The sequence below is a fragment of the Mauremys mutica genome, chromosome 8 (assembly GCF_020497125.1).
Source record: "Mauremys mutica isolate MM-2020 ecotype Southern chromosome 8, ASM2049712v1, whole genome shotgun sequence".
NCBI classification, from domain to species: Eukaryota; Metazoa; Chordata; order Testudines; family Geoemydidae; genus Mauremys; species Mauremys mutica.
In genome coordinates this window covers 20,430,476-20,447,990 of record NC_059079.1, presented here as the reverse complement: position 1 = coordinate 20,447,990, position 17,515 = coordinate 20,430,476, and the positions used below count along the sequence as shown (strand labels likewise).

General features: G+C 44.0%; 1 protein-coding gene across 1 annotated transcript in view; it reads right to left on the bottom strand.

The window, feature by feature from the left end:
* Positions 1–17,515, bottom strand: part of LRRC7 (leucine rich repeat containing 7) — a 352,531-nt gene that overhangs the window by 202,193 nt on the left and 132,823 nt on the right. Inside the window, exon 4 of the mRNA XM_045028890.1 lies at positions 15,626–15,828. Coding sequence (XP_044884825.1) covers positions 15,626–15,828 — 203 coding nt within the window. The remainder of the gene's footprint in view (positions 1–15,625; positions 15,829–17,515) is intronic.

The window sequence follows — 17,515 nt, the reverse complement described above, 5'->3', positions numbered from 1 at the left end:
TTTTCCAGGGACTGAGGTGAGACTGACTGGCCTGTAGTTCCCTGGATCTTCCTTCTTCCCTTTTTTAAAGATGGGCACTACATTAGCTTTTTTCCAGTCATCCGGGACCTCCCCCGATCGCCATGATTTTTCAAAGATAATGGCCAATGGCCCTGTGAGATGGGACAAGACCAGGTTGAGGTCCCATTGCGGCACGGGGGGCCTAGCGTATGGGAACGAACGGTCAAGGCCCTTCAGGAAGCGGGAGGTCATTGAGTGGGAGAAGACCGAGTGGCCTTGCACCGGCAGGTGAAAAGCCGATATGGCCACCAGGTGCACCCTAACTGAGGAAGGTGCCAGTCCCTGGGCTCTAAGGGATAAGAGGTAGTCCAGGATAACCTGGAGAGGTGCAGTGGTGGGAGAGACTCCCCGCTCACTCGCCCACCTGGCGAACCTGGACCACTTCACCATATACGTTTGACGAATGGACAGCTTCCTGCTTTCCAGGAGGACTTGCCTTACCTGCTCCAAACACCTATTCTCCTCCTCATTCAGCCACGGCGCATCCATGCTGTCAGGTGGAGCACGGCCAGATTGAGATGGAGGAGGCACCCTCCGTCCTGGGAGAGGAGGTCCGGATGGAGCGGTAGCGCCCTCGGGGGGGCCGCTAAGAGGCGTAGGAGGGGCCCGTATCAGTGTTGGCAGGCCCACGCTGGGGCTATGAGAATGAATTCCGCCTTGTCCGCTTTCACCTTCTAAAGGACCTTGGCAATGAGGGGGAACGGAGGAAAGGCATAGAGGAGTTGGCCCAACCAGCTCAGGAGGAATGCGTCGGAGATCACGCCTTCCCCCATTCCTCCCCCGGAGCAGAACCGGGGGCAACGCCAGTTTTGACAGGTTGCAAACAGGTCAATCTGGGGAGCTCCCCACTCTTGGAAGAGCCGGAGAGCAACCTCCGGGTGCAGTGACCATTCATGCTGGGGAGAGAAGACCCTGCTGAGGCAGTCTGCTCGCGTATTGTGGATGCCCTGGAGGTGAGCGGCCCTTAGGGAGATATCGTGGGCTATACAGAACTCCCATAAGTTCAGGGCTTCCCAGCAGAGGGCTAGGGAGCGGAGTCCCGCCTTGCCTGTTGATATAGTACATGGCGGCAGTGTTGTCCGTGAGGACTCTGACCACCTTGCCGCGGAGGTGCATGAGAAAAGCCATGCACACCAATCGAACTGCCCTGAGCTCCTTGACGTTTATGTGAAGGGGCAAGTCCAGGGCCAACCACGTTCTCTGGGTCTGAATGTTCCCTGTGTGGGCTCCCCTTCCGAGGTCCGAGGCATTGGACACTAGGTCTATGGACGGGTTGGCCTCTCTCAAGGGAACCCCTTGCAGCATATTGGTCGGGCAGGACCATCAGAGCACGGAACCCAGTACCAGGGGCGGAACCGTGAGAACCTTGTCCATACCGTCCCAAGCTTGGGAGAATTGGGAGGCCAGCCATATCTGGAGAGGCCTCATGTGGAGTTTGGAATGGCGGACCATGTAAGTGCACGCCGCCATGTGTCCCAGAATCCGGAGACACGCCCTTGCCGTGATCACTGGGAAGGTCGTGACTGAGGCAATGAGATCCCTTAGGGTCTTGAACCGGTCTAGGGGAAGAGAGGCTGTGGCCCTGGAGGAGTCTAGCATGGCCCCAATGAACTCTATGCCCTGAATGGGCACGAATATTGATTTGGTCTCGTTCACAACCAGGCCTAGATCGGCGCATGTCGAGAGGAGCAGCTCCACGTGGGCCTCCACCTTGAAATGAGACTCCCCCTTGAGGAGCCAGTCATCCAGATAAGGGAAGATCTGTACCCCCTCCCGCCTGAGGTAGGCCGCCACCACGGACGTACATTTCGTGAAGTCTCTGGGAGCCGTGGAGAGGCCAAAGGGGAGGACTGCAAATTGGTAGTGGCCCGTCCCCACTATGAATTGGAGGAAGCATCTGTGCCCTTCAAAGATATGAGCGTGAAAGTACGCGTCCTGAAGGTCCAGGGCCGTGTACCAGTCCCCCGGGTCCAGGGAGGGAATAATAGAGACCAGGGACACCATGTGGAACTTGGAAGGGGTTAGGAACCTGTTCAGGCCACGCAGGTCCAGGATAGGCCTGAGACACCCTTTTGCTTTAGGGATCAGAAAGTATCGGGAGTAGAACCCTTTGCCCTGGAACTGAACTAGTACCCTTTCCACCGCTCCCAGGTGAAGCAGCCGATCCACCTCCTGACCCAGGAGGCGGACATGTTCCGGGTCCCCCGGGGCCATCCTGGAGGGTGGATGATTTGGTGGGGGTGAGGTGAACTGCAACACGTAGCCCTTGGAAATGGTACTGAGGACCCACTGGTCCGAAGTTATATGGGATCACGCCCTGAGGAAGGCAGACAATCAGTTGCAGAACACACACTTTATTAATCGGGGGTTCTCCTTGGCAACAGGCCCGGTGCCCCCCTGCAAGTAGTCAAAACTGCCTCTTTCCCTGCCTCTTGCCTTTAGAGGGTCCAGGCTGTGGGGCAGAGCGGGACTGCTGCTGAGATTGATGCTTCTGGTCTCTGGGTCTTTTGTACGGGGGTTCATATCTGCTCCTCACAGGTTGAGCCACTGGGAGTGATTTGGCCTTGTCCTTAGCCAGGGGGGGACGTAAAGGCCCAAGGTCTGCAAGATGGTGCGGGAATCTTTCATCCTATGCAGCCTGGTCTGCAAAGAGCGCCTTGCCATCGAACGGGAGGTCCTGCATCAGAGACTGGGCCTCCGTCGACAGCACGGACAACAAGAGCCATGAAGCCCTGCGCATGGCGATCGCGGAAGCCATTGAATGGGCTGCCGTGTCAGCAGCATTGGACGCCGCTTGCAGGGCCGCTTTAGCCAACGACGACCCTTCTTCCATGAGAGCCTTGAAGTCCTTCCTATCCCGGTCTGGGAGGAGGGGCTCAAATTTAGGCAAGGACTCTCACAGGTTGAAGTCGTACCTGCTCAGTAAGGCCTGGTGGCTGGCCACCCGAAGCCGGAAACTAGCCGACGAATAAAATTTTCTGCCAAAGGAGTCCAGTATCATGTCATCTTCATTCTTGGGGGTGGGCGCAGGCTGGCCCTGGCGCTCTTTGTGGTTTACCGATTCCACTATGAGCGAGTTGGGTGCCGGGTGGGAATAGAGGTATTCATGGTCCTTCGCCGGCACAAAGTATTTCCTCTTGGCCTTTTTTGAGATTGAGGCCAGAGAGGTGGGAGTTCGCCACAGGAAGGTAGAGATATTGGCAATACCCTGGTGCAGAAGCAGGGCCACGCGGCCCGGTGCCGAGGGAGATAAAAAGGGTATCAGCTGGACCCTCCATCTCCTCAGCCTGCAGCTGGAGGTTGGATGCTACCCACTTTAGCAGGTCCTGGTGCGCCTTGAAGTCCTCCTGCGGGACCGGTGGCGGAGGCACCACTATGGTGTCGTCCGGTACTTGAGAGAGGGCCCGCACGGAGCCGGGCGCCTCGGTCGGTGCCAGGGTGTCGAGACCAAGGTCAGAGTCCTGGCGTGGGTCCGCCGACTCGTAACCCACAGACTTGTCCTGTGGGCGACCAGACGGGGCCGATGGAGCCTGGGACACTCCGGCAACCAAGCAGGCCCCCATTGGGGCTGGCACCGATGGCCACGGTGCCCACAGGCACCACTGTCCTTGCCATGGGGTCCCTTGCCATTGGTTCGGCTGCGCCTGGGATGGCAATATGTGTCCCGGCGGAACAGAGCGTGCCGAGGATGGGTGGACAGGTGCTGAGGCCGAGGTCACCGATGAGCGCTCAGTGCCGCGGGAGCAGTAGGAGCAGCATCTGTGACGTCATCCACCTCGGGACCGATGGACGTCGATGAACGGTACCCATGTGACAAACTGCTTCAGTACGTGTGACGGCAACGCAAAGCCCAGTGCCCTGATGCTGAGGTACCCCAAGGGGAGTCTCTGGCGTGATGTCCAGACGAGCAGGAGCTGGAATGGGAACAATGACATCTGTCCCATAGAGAACAGCTCCGGTAGCTACGTCTAGCAGGGGAGCGCTCTCGGTGCCTCTCTCAGTGCCTACGCTCGCTGGCAGGCGGCGGAGAGGGTCCCCACGACTCCCGTCCCGACGGCGGCCCAGACTGTCTGGTTGGCATCGAGGGTGGCCGGGAACTGTCAGAAGAGCGGCTGCTGCACGCCAAGCGGTGCGGGGAGTGGTCCTCGGAGCCGGAACTGCGGCTGCTCGGAAAGATCTGGTGGGCACCCAACAGGGGCTTGCCTCGCGACCTAGGGCCCGTGCCCGTTTGTGAGCTTGGGACAGGCAAAGACATCATGCCTCCAGCGCCGACAGCATCCGTACTGGTGGGAATGCCTGGGCCAACGGTACCGGGCTGCTCCGCTCCATGCAAGTCGGAGCTTTCGAGCCTGGGGGAGACCTAGGGCTGCCCAGCGTGGGACCAGCCTCCCCCTTATCCTTGTCACAGCGTCGTTGTGAGGCCAGGCCCTTCCCTTGCTTTTTGGAGGGAGAGCGGCGCCGACTGGTTGAAGGGGCCTCGCTACGTACCAACAACGTGGCGGCTGGTGCCAAGTCCGATCTGCGTACCGGCGTTGGGGTCAGCGCCAACTCCATCAGGAGAGCTCTAAGTCTAAAGTCTCTCTCCTTCTTGGTCCTTGGCTTGAACAACCTACAGATCTTGCAATGGTCGCTAATGTGAGTATCAACCAGGCAGCAAAGACACTCAGTGTGAGGGTCGCTCCTGGGCATGGAACGGCGACAGGAGTCGCACAACTTGAAGGCTGGGGCATGGGGCATGCCCCGAGCCCACTCTAACAACTGAAGGACGATCTATCAGTGGTACCACTAAGGTCGAGAAGAAGGGCTGCAGCAGAGCTGGAGCACAAAGTTCCGACTACCTTCACTGGCGGCAAGAAGGAACTGAGGGTCGGGGGAGCCCGCGGCTCCCCTTATAGCGCGATATACAAGCGCCACTCCAGGGGTCGCTGCGGTGCTCCCCCAGTATGGGTACTGCTAAGGGAAAAACTTCTGGCACCGGTGCACGTGGCGAGCACGCACACCTACTGTGGAATACACAGGAGCAATCACTCGAAGATTATTAATATTTTTCAATTCACCTAATACAAGTACTGTAGTTCAATCTCTTTATTATGAAAGTTGAACTTACAAATGTAGAATTATTTACATTATTTACATTATTATTATTTAAAAAAAACTGCATTCAAAAATAAAACAATGTAAAGCTTTAAAGCCTACAAGTCCATTTAGTCCTACTTCAGCCAATCACTTAGACTAACAAGTCTGGTTACAATTTGCAAGAGATAATGCTGCCTGCTTCTTGTTTACAATGTCACCTGAATGTGAGAACAGGAGTTCGCGTGGCACTGGTGTAGCTAGCATCGCAAGATATTACGTGCCAGATACACTAAAGATTCATATGCCCCTTCATGCTTCAACCACCATTTCAAAGGACATGCATCCATGCAAATGACGGGTTCTGCTAGGTAACGATCCAAAGCAGTGCAGACCTACTCATGTTCATTTTCATCATGTGAGTCAGATGCCACCAGCAGAAGGTTGATTTTCTTTTTTGGTGGTTTGGATTCTGTAGTTTCTGCATCGGAATGTTGCTCTTTTAAGACTTCTAAAAGCATGCTCCACATCTCGGCCCTCTCAGATTTTGGATGACACTTCAGATTCTTAAACCTTGGGTCGAGTGCTGTAGCTATTTTTAGAAATTGCACATTGGTACCTTCTTTGCGTTTTGTCAAATCTGCTGTGAAAGTGTTATTAAAACAAACATGCTGGGTCATCATCCAAGACTACTATGACGTGAAATATAAGGCAGAATGTGGGTAAAACAGAACAGGAAACATACAATTCTCCTCCAAGGAGTTCAGTCACAAATTTAATTAATGCATTATTTTTTAACAAGCGTCATCAGCATGGAAGCATGTCCTCTGGAATGGTGGCCAAAGCATGAAGGGGCATACAAATGTTTAGCATATCTGGCACGTAAGTACCTAGCAACACCTGTTCTCACTTTCAGGAGACACTATACATAAGAAGCAGGCAGCAACATCTCCCATAAACATAAACAAACTTGTTTGTCTTAGCGATTGGCTGAACAAGAAGTAGGACTGAGTGGACTTGTAGGCACTACAGTTTTGCATTATTTTGTTTTTGAGTTCAGTTATGTAAAAAAAAATCTACATTTGTAAAAATCTACACTTTCATGTTAGAGATTGCCCTCCAGTACTTGTATGAGGTGAATAGAAAAATATTATTTCTTTTGTTTATCATTTTTACAGTGCAAATATTGCAAAAAGTGCGGCACATGAGCTGATTTTCAGTGGCACTCACACTGCACGGTCCTGGCCACCCATCTGGGGGCTCTGCATTTTAATTTAATTTTAAATGAAGCTTCTTAAACATTTTAAAAGCCTTATTTACTTTGCATACAACAACTGTTTAGTTATATATTATAGAAAGAGACCTTCTAAAAACATTAAAATGTATTACCAGCACGCAAAACCTTAAATTAGAGTGAATAAATGAAGACTAGGCACAGCGCTTTGGAAAGGTTACCGACCCCTGGCCTAGCCAGTTATTCCCCATTTTGTATTTGTGCTAATACAACTACTCTTTGAGTATGGCCTTTCAACTAGTTGTGCATCCATCTTTTAGTAATTTAATCTAGACCACATTTCCCTACTTAATTAATGAGCATGTCATGTGGGACTGTGTCAAAAGCCTTACTAAAATGAAGAAAATTCACATCCACTGCTTCCTTCCTATCCATTAGGCTAGTAATCCTGTCAAGGAAGGACATGAGGTTGGTTTGGCATGATTTGTTCTTACAAATCCATGCTTGCTATTCCTAATAACCCTATTATCTTCTACGTGCTTACAAACTGGTTATTTAATAATTTGTTCCAGTATCTTTCCACATATCAAAGTTAAGCTGACTGGTCTATAATTCTCCAGGTCCTCTTTGTTCCTCTTTTTAAAGATAGGTACTATGTTTCCCCTCCTCCCACCCTCTGGGACCTCACCTGTCCCCCATGAGTTCTCAAAAGATAACTGCTAATGAACCTGAGATTGCTTCTACTAGTTCCTCAAATACCCTATGATGAATTTCACCAGGCCCTGTCGACTTGAATACATCTAACTTATCTAAATGTTCTTTAACCTATTCCTTCCCTGTTTTGGCTTGTGTTCCTTCTCCTTTGTTATTAATATTAATTGTAAGTCAAGTCTGAATTTACCATTTTAGAGAGGACTGAAACATTAGGCATTAAATACTTTCACCTTCTCAGTATTGTTTATTATTAGCTCTCCTTTCTCACTAAGTAGTGGACCTGCACTATCCATAATCTTTCCTGAGATACTCATAGAATCTCTTCCTGTGTCCTTTTATGTTTCTTCCTAGGTGTATCTCATTTTGTGCCTTAGCCTTTCTAATTTTTTTTCTCCTACATGATGGTGCTATACTTTTATACTTCTCTTCAACAATTTATCCATGGCTCTACTTTTTGTAGGATTCCTTCTTGATTGTCAGGTAATTAAAAAGCTCCTGATGTTACCATATTGACCTCTTACTATTCTTCTAAATTTTTCTTTACCCTGATTTTGTTTGCCATTGTGCCTTTAATATTGTCTCCTTGAGAAACTGCTAGCTTTTTTGAACTCCTTTTTCCCAGGGGACCTCATCTACCAATTCTCTGATTTTGTTAGCATGCTTTTTTTAAGACAATTGTCATTATTCTGGTGTTCTCACTCCTTTCTTTCCTTAGAACCATGAAATCTATCATTTCCTGATCACTTTCGCCCAAATTGCCTTCCAGCTTCAGATTCACAACCAATTCTTCCCTGTTGGTCAGGATCAAGTCTAAAATGGCTGCCCCCCATTCAATTTTCTGAAACAAAAAGTTGTCCCTAATGCATTACAGGAACTTACTGGAAATTCTGTGTTTTACATATTACCCAGATGTCTAGGTAATTACATTCCCCATTACTATCAGATCTTGAATTTTGGATATTTGTAAAGATAGTAGACCCTTACCATGATGTCACCCGTTTTTCTCCTTTTATCTTTCTCTTGATATTAGTAATATTATAAAATACACAAATTGTTATCTTCTCAGTTATATTTATACAGACTCATTTGACCAAGAGTGAACTATCTTTATAAAAATTAGAAAAGAGGCCCAGAGCTTCAGAAAGTTTGAGACCCACTGAACTGTGATCAGGAATTTGGATTGGTGAATAAAGAAGCCTAGTGAAAACTGATTTCCATTAAGAAAATTATTTCTTCCAGAATAATTCTACAATGTAACACTCTCAGAAAGAAATTATAAGTAATAGCAGCAATAAGGCGAGAGTGGGAATACATTCGAACAGGCACAACGTTACTTTAACAACCATTTTAAAGCCTTTTTAAAAACTTTTAGACTTTTATAATCGTGCCGTTAGGACTCAAACTTAATTATCAGACAATACGTCCTTATAGAATCATAGACTCAAATATATGTAGGGCTGGACTGGTCACTGGGAGGTCATCTAGTTCAGCCCCCTGCAGTGAAGCAGGACCAGATATACCTAGACCATCCCTGATAGTTATTTGTCTAACCTAGTCTTAAAAAGGATTGGGATTCTACAACCTCCATTAGACACTTATTCCATTGTTTAGCTATCCTTACAGTTACAAAGTTTTTCCTAATATCTAAACTAAATCTCCCTTGCTGCAGATTAAGCCAATTACTTCTTGTCCTACCTTCAGTGGATTTCGAGTACAATTGATCATTGTTATCTTTATAACAGCCCTTAACATACTTGAAGACTGTTTTTATTCCTTTTAGGCAGGAAAACAAGTGATCCTAATGGTGCTGTGATTTAGGTTACACAGTGGATTATTCTACAATTCTCAACTTCTTGGTTTCATGAAAATAGATCTTGAAGGCTCTCAGTGCAGCTATAGTAAGGTAAAAATATTGCTCTTTAGATTCCACAGATATAGACATAAATTAAGTCGACATAAAATGAATTGGTTAATGGAATGGAATGGGGAAATTAAATGTCAGGATGACAAAGAAATATCACTTTTAATTTTTTTTCAAAAGCGCAAACAGAGCTCATTGTTGGGCAGATTTACAAACTATCCAACTCCCTCTGCTAAAATAATTATAACCAAATGGAAAATTCAATGCAGAGGATTGCAGGTAATTTATAATGCCTACACACTTATGTACATGAGCTGTACTTCACCAGGGCCCTTCTCGCCTTATTAGACAGAGATAGGATTGCATATTTTCATGGGATGATCAAGTCTACTTTGAATATTCAATTTCAATGCAGCTTTTAGTGCCACTGATCCACTGTGTACTTTTTTTCAAATAAAGAGGACATAGCCTTTGAAATGAAAAATATCTCCAATTTATCACATACATTTCATCTTGTAACAGGACAGTCTGCTCCTTTAAAGGCCTATGTGAACAGGGAGCAGGGGCCCCTGTTCTGGAAGGAAGCCCAACAAGCAGGTACAGAGAATCATCTGACTCAGCTGGACACCATTCAATGATTGGGGCTGATGATTCCCAGCTAGGGGATATAAAGGCGAGCTCCAGATCCATGAGAACAGGGAGGACCAGGTGAGGTCTTGGAGTGCACTCTCCTGTAGCTGCAGCAAAAGGCTGTGAGAGGGAAGGAAAGCCCTGCAGACCCCTAAGCTGGGGAAAGGTCAAGTGCATCAAGTTAAAGGTGTCCTAAGGGCCCTACAATCTTAATTGAAGAATAGAACCATTTTTTATTGCTCCAGTTTCTTTTTTATATTAAAGAATAAACAAAGTCCCAAAGAAAAGGCCACAGAATGAACTGGTAGTGACCAATTGTTAGTCCCCTGCACTTATATTAACTTAAGATGAATTATTTTTCAGTTCTACATTTTTTCCAAGAGACTAGAAGGAACTGAAAAACTACTTCATTTTATATACAGGTTTCAGGATTTCTCCTTAATCTGTCTACTTCCTATGCAATACAATGAAAAATATGTTCTTGCAGTAAAAAATTCATATTTGGATAAGTTACATCCCTATATTACTGAAAAAACAATACAGTGTTATGTCCCTTTCAATTTCACTAGGTACATAAAGAGGAGGTCAGCCAGTTCAACTATATTTTGTACAAAGACTTCACTGAATCACCTTATCCTTTTGAAGTAGCTACCCTATTTTAGGATTTTTCGTCTACTACAAATTAATGTGTCACCCAGCCAAAACCTAAAAGCAAACTGCTCTCTGCAGTGACAAGCTGACTTACAGCCCCCATTCATTTCATACAGGCTTCCAGGTTCCCCGCAGTCAAGAACAGTGAGGAAAGAAACAAAGAAAGCATAGCTTGTCTTTGACAACTACACATTTTAGTATTGATTGGGAGGGCTACTTGAAATTGAATGGTCTTTAGCACAAGATTGATATTTCCAGAGTGAAGTACAAATTTATGAAACCCCTAGAATGGTTGGAAAGGAACAGGCAACAAAATTAATGGCTTACAATAAATATGACCTTATGGGGTTTTCCAGTTGTTTATGAGTCCTGCCAGTCTTTCCCTGAAGAGGCAAAGGACTCATGAAAATATACTCCCAAATGCAACAACTACTCCAGGGCATTAAAGTGAAAAATGAGAAAATTTAAATCCTTAGATTCAGCATGAAGACTACCAAAGCATAACATACGAGAATCGTAGAAGGAATGGATACCCAAAAAAAACAGGGAAGCAGAAAAATCCAGAGAAAAGTATACTTAAAGGGCAAGTGTAAGAGGTCATTCAAGCCAAACAAATGACTGACTATCAGAAATTGGTAAGAAGCCTTCACAATAACTGGTGCAGCCTGCTGGATGGTCAGGGAGTAAAGGAAGCAATTAAGGTGGATAAGGACACTATAGAGACGCTAAATGATTTCTTTACATCTTTTTTTTAATCTGCAGAAAACCACAAAATTCATGGCTTTCTCTAGTCTTGATTAAGCCAAGTAATCACTTCAGAGGCACTTAAATCTCAGTGAATGACAGACAGAATTCAGTGTTAAAAATAAAAAGTAATTCTCTCTGGAAGCAATAATTTGAATTCCTTACGTACACTAATGGACAAACTCAATGAAAACTTTTGCTCAATGTGTTCGGTATAAGGAATGCAAATGAAAGTACTGAATATACTACAATGTCATTATATAAAACAATGGCACACTTTCACTTCTAATATTGTTGACCTTAACTTATAATATATATAGCAGAAACAGGAAAGGTTCAGAGATGAGTGATAAAAATGGATTTGAAGCATGGAAAGACTTTCATCAGAAGAGAGAATATAAAGACTGAAACTTTTGAGTTTATAGAAGTGAGTATTAAGAGAGAACATAACAGAGCTATTAAAAATAATGAATAGTATAAAGAAGGCAAATTGGGAAGTCCTATTAATGTTTTAATATGATACAAGAACAAAGAGAAGTTCAATAAAACAAATACAACAAATTTAAAATTGATAAAAGGAAATTTTTTTACAATTTTATAAATCACAAAACACCATTGAGGGGAAAGGATTGAACATCTATAGATACATTAACTAGGATTATTTTCTTGAAGGTTCTGCTTGTTTGTTTGTTTTGTTTAGGAAGAAATATAAGCTCCAACATTTCATATAATAAAACCACCACTAACTGATAAAAGTTAATAAGAAAATTCTGCTATGAGCAGGTTATTCCGTTATCCGTTACTTGTTACTCAAGTCCATTATCATGTCCCCCTTAATCTCCTCTGTTCCAACCTAAACATATCCAGTTCCTTCAGCCTTTACTCATATGGCTTGCATTCCATCTCTTGGATCATCTTTGTCACTTGCCTTTCCAGTTTCATTACATTCTTTCTATACATTGGTGACCAAAATTGGACACAGTACTCCAGCTGAGGCCTAACCAGCGCCAAGTAGAGTGGTACTATCACCTCCCGTGACTTACATGCTATCCCTCTGTTAATGCAACCTAAAACTGCATTTGCTTTTTTTGCAACAGTATCACATTGTCGACTCATGTTGAAGTTGTGATCCATCACAACTCTCAGATCCTTTTTAGCAGTGCTGCTGCCAAGCCAGTTATCCCCCATTCTGTATTTGTGCATTAGGTTTTTCCTTCCCTTACATTTGTCTTTACTGAATTTCATTTTGTTGTCTATAGCCCAGTTCTCCAATTTATCAAGACCCCTCTGAATTTTAGCTCTAGCCTCCAAAGTGTTTGCAACCCCTCCAGCTTTGTGTCATCTTCAAATTTGATCAGTGGGATCTGAGGGAAGTGGCCTGTAGAATTTGGTATTGGAGAGTTGTCTGGCGGCCTCCTTTTGGTAGTCAGACCTGTTCATGATGACAACAGCACCTCCTTAGAGCCCCGACCAGGGTTATTCTATCTACTACCCAAGATCCACAAACCCGGAAATCCTGGACGCCCCATCATCTCGGGCATTGGAACTCTCACTGAAGGACTGTCTGGATATGTGGGCTCTCTACTCAGACCCTATGCCACCAGCACTCCCAGCTATCTCCGTGACACCACTGATTTCCTGAGGAAACTACAATGCATTGGTGACCTTCCAGAAAACACCATCCTAGCCACCATGGATGTAGAAGCTCTCTACACAAACATCCCACACACTGATGGAATACAAGCTGTCAGGAACAGTATCCCTGATGATGCCACAGCACAACTGGTTGCTGAGCTCTGTGCCTTTATCCTCACACACAACTATTTCAAACTTGATGACAATATATATCTCAAGTATCAGAGGGGTAGCCGTGTTAGTCTGGTTCTGTAGAAGCAGCAAAGAGTCCTGTGGCACCTTATAGACTAACAGATGCAAGAAGTGGGTATTCACCCACGAAAGCTCATGCTGCAAAACATCTGTTAGTCTATAAGGTGCCACAGGACTCTTTGCTGCTAATATATATCTCCAGGTCAGTGGCACCGCTATGGGCACCCGCATGGCCCCACAATATGCCAATATTTTTATGGCCGACCTGGAACAACGCTTCCTCAGCTCCCGTCCACTCATGCCCCTTCTCTACCCATGCTACATTGATGACATCTTCATCATCTGGACCCATGGGAAGGAGACTCTGGAAAAATTCCACCACAATTTCAACAGCTTCCACCCCACCATCAACCTCAGCCTGGACCAATCTACACGGGAGGTCCACTTCCTAGACACCACGGTGCAAATAAGTGATGGTCACATTAACACCACCCTGTACCAAAAACCTACCGACCGCTATGCCTACCTTCATGCCTCCAGCTTCCATCCCAGGCACACCATAAGATCCGTTGTGTACAGCCAAGCACTGAGGTACAACCGCATCTGCTCTAACCCCATAGACAGAGACCAACACCTAAAAAGTCTCCACCAAGCATTCTCAAAACTACAGTACCCGCACGAGAAAATAAGGAAACAGATCAACAGAGCCAGACGTGTACCCAGAAGCCTCCTACTGCAAGACAAACCCAAGAAAGAAACCAACAGGACTCCACTGGCCATCACATACAGTCCCCAGCTAAAACCCCTCCAACGCATCATCAGGGATCTACAACCCATCCTGGACAATGATCCCACACTTTCACAGGCTTTGGGTGGCAGGCCAGTCCTCGCCCACAGACAACCCGCCAACCTGAAGCATATTCTCACCAGTAACTGCACACTGCACCATAGTAACTCTAGCTCAGGAACCAATCCATGCAACAAACCTCGATGCCAACTCTGCCCACATATCTACACCAGCGACACCATCACAGGACCTAACCAGATCAGCCACACCATCACCGGTTCATTCACCTGCACGTCCACCAATGTAATATACGCCATCATATGCCAGCAATGCCCCTCTGCTATGTACATCGGCCAAACTGGACAGTCTCTAAGGAAAAGGATAAATGGACACAAATCAGATATCAGGAATGGCAATATACAAAAACCTGTAGGAGAACACTTCAACCTCCCTGGCCACACAATAGCAGATCTTAAGGTGGCCATTCTGCAGCAAAAAAACTTCAGACCAGACTTCAAAGAGAAACTGCTGAGCTTCAGTTCATCTGCAAATTTGACACCATCAGCTCAGGATTAAACAAAGACTGTGAATGGCTTGCCAACTACAGAACCAGTTTCTCCTCCCTTGGTTTTCACACCTCAACTGCTAGAACAGGGCCTCATCCTCCCTGATTGATCTAACCTCGTTATCTCTAGCTTGCTTCTTGCTTGCTTATATATACCTGCCCCTGGAAATTTCCACTACTTGCATCCAATGAAGTGGGTATTCACCCACGAAAGCTCATACTGCAAAACGTCTGTTAAACAATATATAGAGGTGAGAAATAAGAGACTTCAACCCTATTGTCCCTCTTCACATTTGTGTACACAGATCTCTTACCTCTCTCTAAAAGTGCAAAGTTTCAAAAAGTTCAGTGAATAGAAAATTGTTGCGGGGGGGGGGGGGGGAAATAGATCTGGACAAGGAGAAGAAGTCTTGAGATAAATGTGAGATGAGAGGGATTATGAACAAACAGGAAAAGGAAGGTGAGGACAACCGAGATAGCTGAAGAAGCCAATATTTTAAGTTTCTCATGTTGACCTGGCTGACATACTCAATTTAATTTTTGATTTTTTAATTATTTCATTTAGCTATTTTGATTAAAAACAATTTTAACAAAAACAAACCTGATTTTAAAAAATGTGAATGTTTAAATTCAAAAATTCATATGCTTGTTTTGTTAAAATATTATGTTTGCTGTTGAAGAAAAAAATTCAGAATACATAACACTGTTGTTTTAGTTAAATAAAACAATTTAAATGTCTGTCTGGTGATGATCTCCTCCTAATACTGCATGGCAAGAAAATCCTCCAAATATTAATGATGAACCTGTTGAATTGGAGATATCTATGAAGTCACTGGGAGGTGAACTATCTGCTTCAATTACCTTTGGTAAATGAAATAACCAAACAATCATTCACTTTCTGATATAGCTGCAAAACTAATCTGAAAAGTTTTTAAAGCGATTTATTTTGAAAATGTATAGTGTGTACCTTTTAAAAACAAAACCTACATCTATCTCTGAGTTGTGAAGAATATGTATTAAGGTTATAACAACCAACAAGAATGCACTTTTATGTAGAAATCTATGATTAAATCAAGTCTTCCTGATTAGTGATTTAAATCGTGATTTAAATCAATTTGATTTAAATCAAATCCACCGTTCCTTTTATCAGATTTGAATTTCCCACTTTTTTATTTCATTGAATGTATCCTTAGTATCACTAAACAGGGAGAAAAGATGCTCCCAATCTACATTTTCTGTACTATGTACTAGAAGGAATAGAATCCTACTCAATCTCTCTTAGCCATGTTGGCTCTGAAGAGCTAATGGAAGAAAAATACATAAACAAACCAAAACAGTAAAAACATATTGTAAGAGTAAAACCTGTTATATCAGAAGGTGTTATTTTTATACAGACCCTCTTCAAAATCGAAGTTCACTTTAAATGCTCATTTAGTAATACACCTTTTATTTCTCTATTACAGAAAGAACAGTATTTACCTTAGGCAGATCTTCAATTTGATTGGCATCTAGGTAAAGCTCCTCTAATGTCCGTTCTAAGTTAAAAACCTCCTTTGGCACCTGCTGTAGGCTGCAATGGGAGTAATCTAGCACTGAGATGATTTCCTCTTCACCCCGGAAACATCGGCATGGCACCAGACGGCCAATAATTTTCCTTTTGGTTGTCATCTCCAAACACTGCACTAAAGGAAAAGAAAATTACTGTTTTCTAAAATCATCACCATATGTGATAATATTTATATTATTAAACTATTGTCTTAGTAATAACACTAATCTTCTCACATGCATGTGAAATCTGAATTATATATGTCCTGGAGTCTATTTTTCCATCCTTATAGGGTTAGAGGAGGGGGATTTATATATGTCTGCATAAATCCTGTGTCCACAAACCCCTTCACCTGGAAAAGAGTCGATGGGAGGCTTTGTATTTTATGCTTTGGTCCATTATCATCAACTTAATTAAAACTAGCTGAGGTACTAGTTTTTATCCTGACCATCTATAACTAAAATATATATCTTGCATCCGAAGAAGTGGGTATTCACCCACGAAAGCTCATGCTGCAAAACGTCTGTTAGTCTATAAGGTGCCACAGGATTCTTTGCTGCTTCTAAAATATATAGTTAATCCATGTAATTTTTTCTGGATTTCAAGAGAGCATATGACTTTTTTCTTTCTACAGTCGCTTGTTGGGTCTGTTTGTTTTTTGCACTTTCATCAGGATGATAAAAACCCCATACAAAACAATTGGTTACAAACCTGCTAATATGCAAACAATCTTTACATTGGATATCTTAGCTCTCATTCCTGTCTTTCAACATTCTTTGTTAATGCAAAAGATTACTTTGAGTTTCATACCATTATTTTTTGTGGAAGGGAATACAATATATACATTTGTGAAATTTTATCAAATTACACCTCTAGGTCCAGCTCCTGAAACCCTTACTTACATAAGTAATCTGTCCATTCAAGTAAATGGAACTACTCATGTGAGTAAGGGTTTACACAATCATTCCCTATTGTTTTTCAACTGATCAAAAATATTTAAACTAACCTGCTGTTTCATGCACACTATATTCAGTAACCAGATACACTGGTACAGTATCTACATTTGAGGCTGATATTGCAAACATTTGTTTTTAGAAGCATTATTTGAACATGACAACAGATAAATCAGGCTGTTATGGGACTTGACATAGCATTCCCAGTATTGTTTCCATCACCTACCTTCTAAATAATTTGGAAAGCTTGTGTTTTACTTTATGGGAAAGTGCAGCAAAGTAGATTAGTCTATAAATTGCCACAGGATTCTTTGCTGCTTTTACAGATCCAGACTAACACGGCTACCCCTCTGATACAAAGTAGATTAAGTACCCCAGTGGTCACCAGTCAGACTGCTCATCTTAGAGAACAGCTGTACATCGATGAAAAATATCAATAAACATAAAAGACACTTATTTCGTAGTAAAAGGGAACCATTGTTTGTGATATGTGGGGTCACACTGTGATTTCATTTACACTCATGTCAATTTAGAGTAGCAATACAGACTTAAGTGAAAGAACCCTTTGAAATATATGCTCCGGACAACTCCACCACACATCAAAGGGAGTTGCATCTATATCTGAGTAAAGACAGAACATTCACACTACCTAAACAATGACTTAATTGAAACATAACAGGCAGTTAGTCCATAACATGAAGTTAGTGGGCCAGATCCTGTTTTCCAATGTGCTTCTTTGGCTTCACAATACGCCACAGAATACATACATTTTTCTGAGGTAAATACACACTCAGATGTTAAACTCTAACAAGATTCAGACAAGGAAGTGTATCTGCCTCTAGCAATCCCATTTAATTAACATATGAAAGC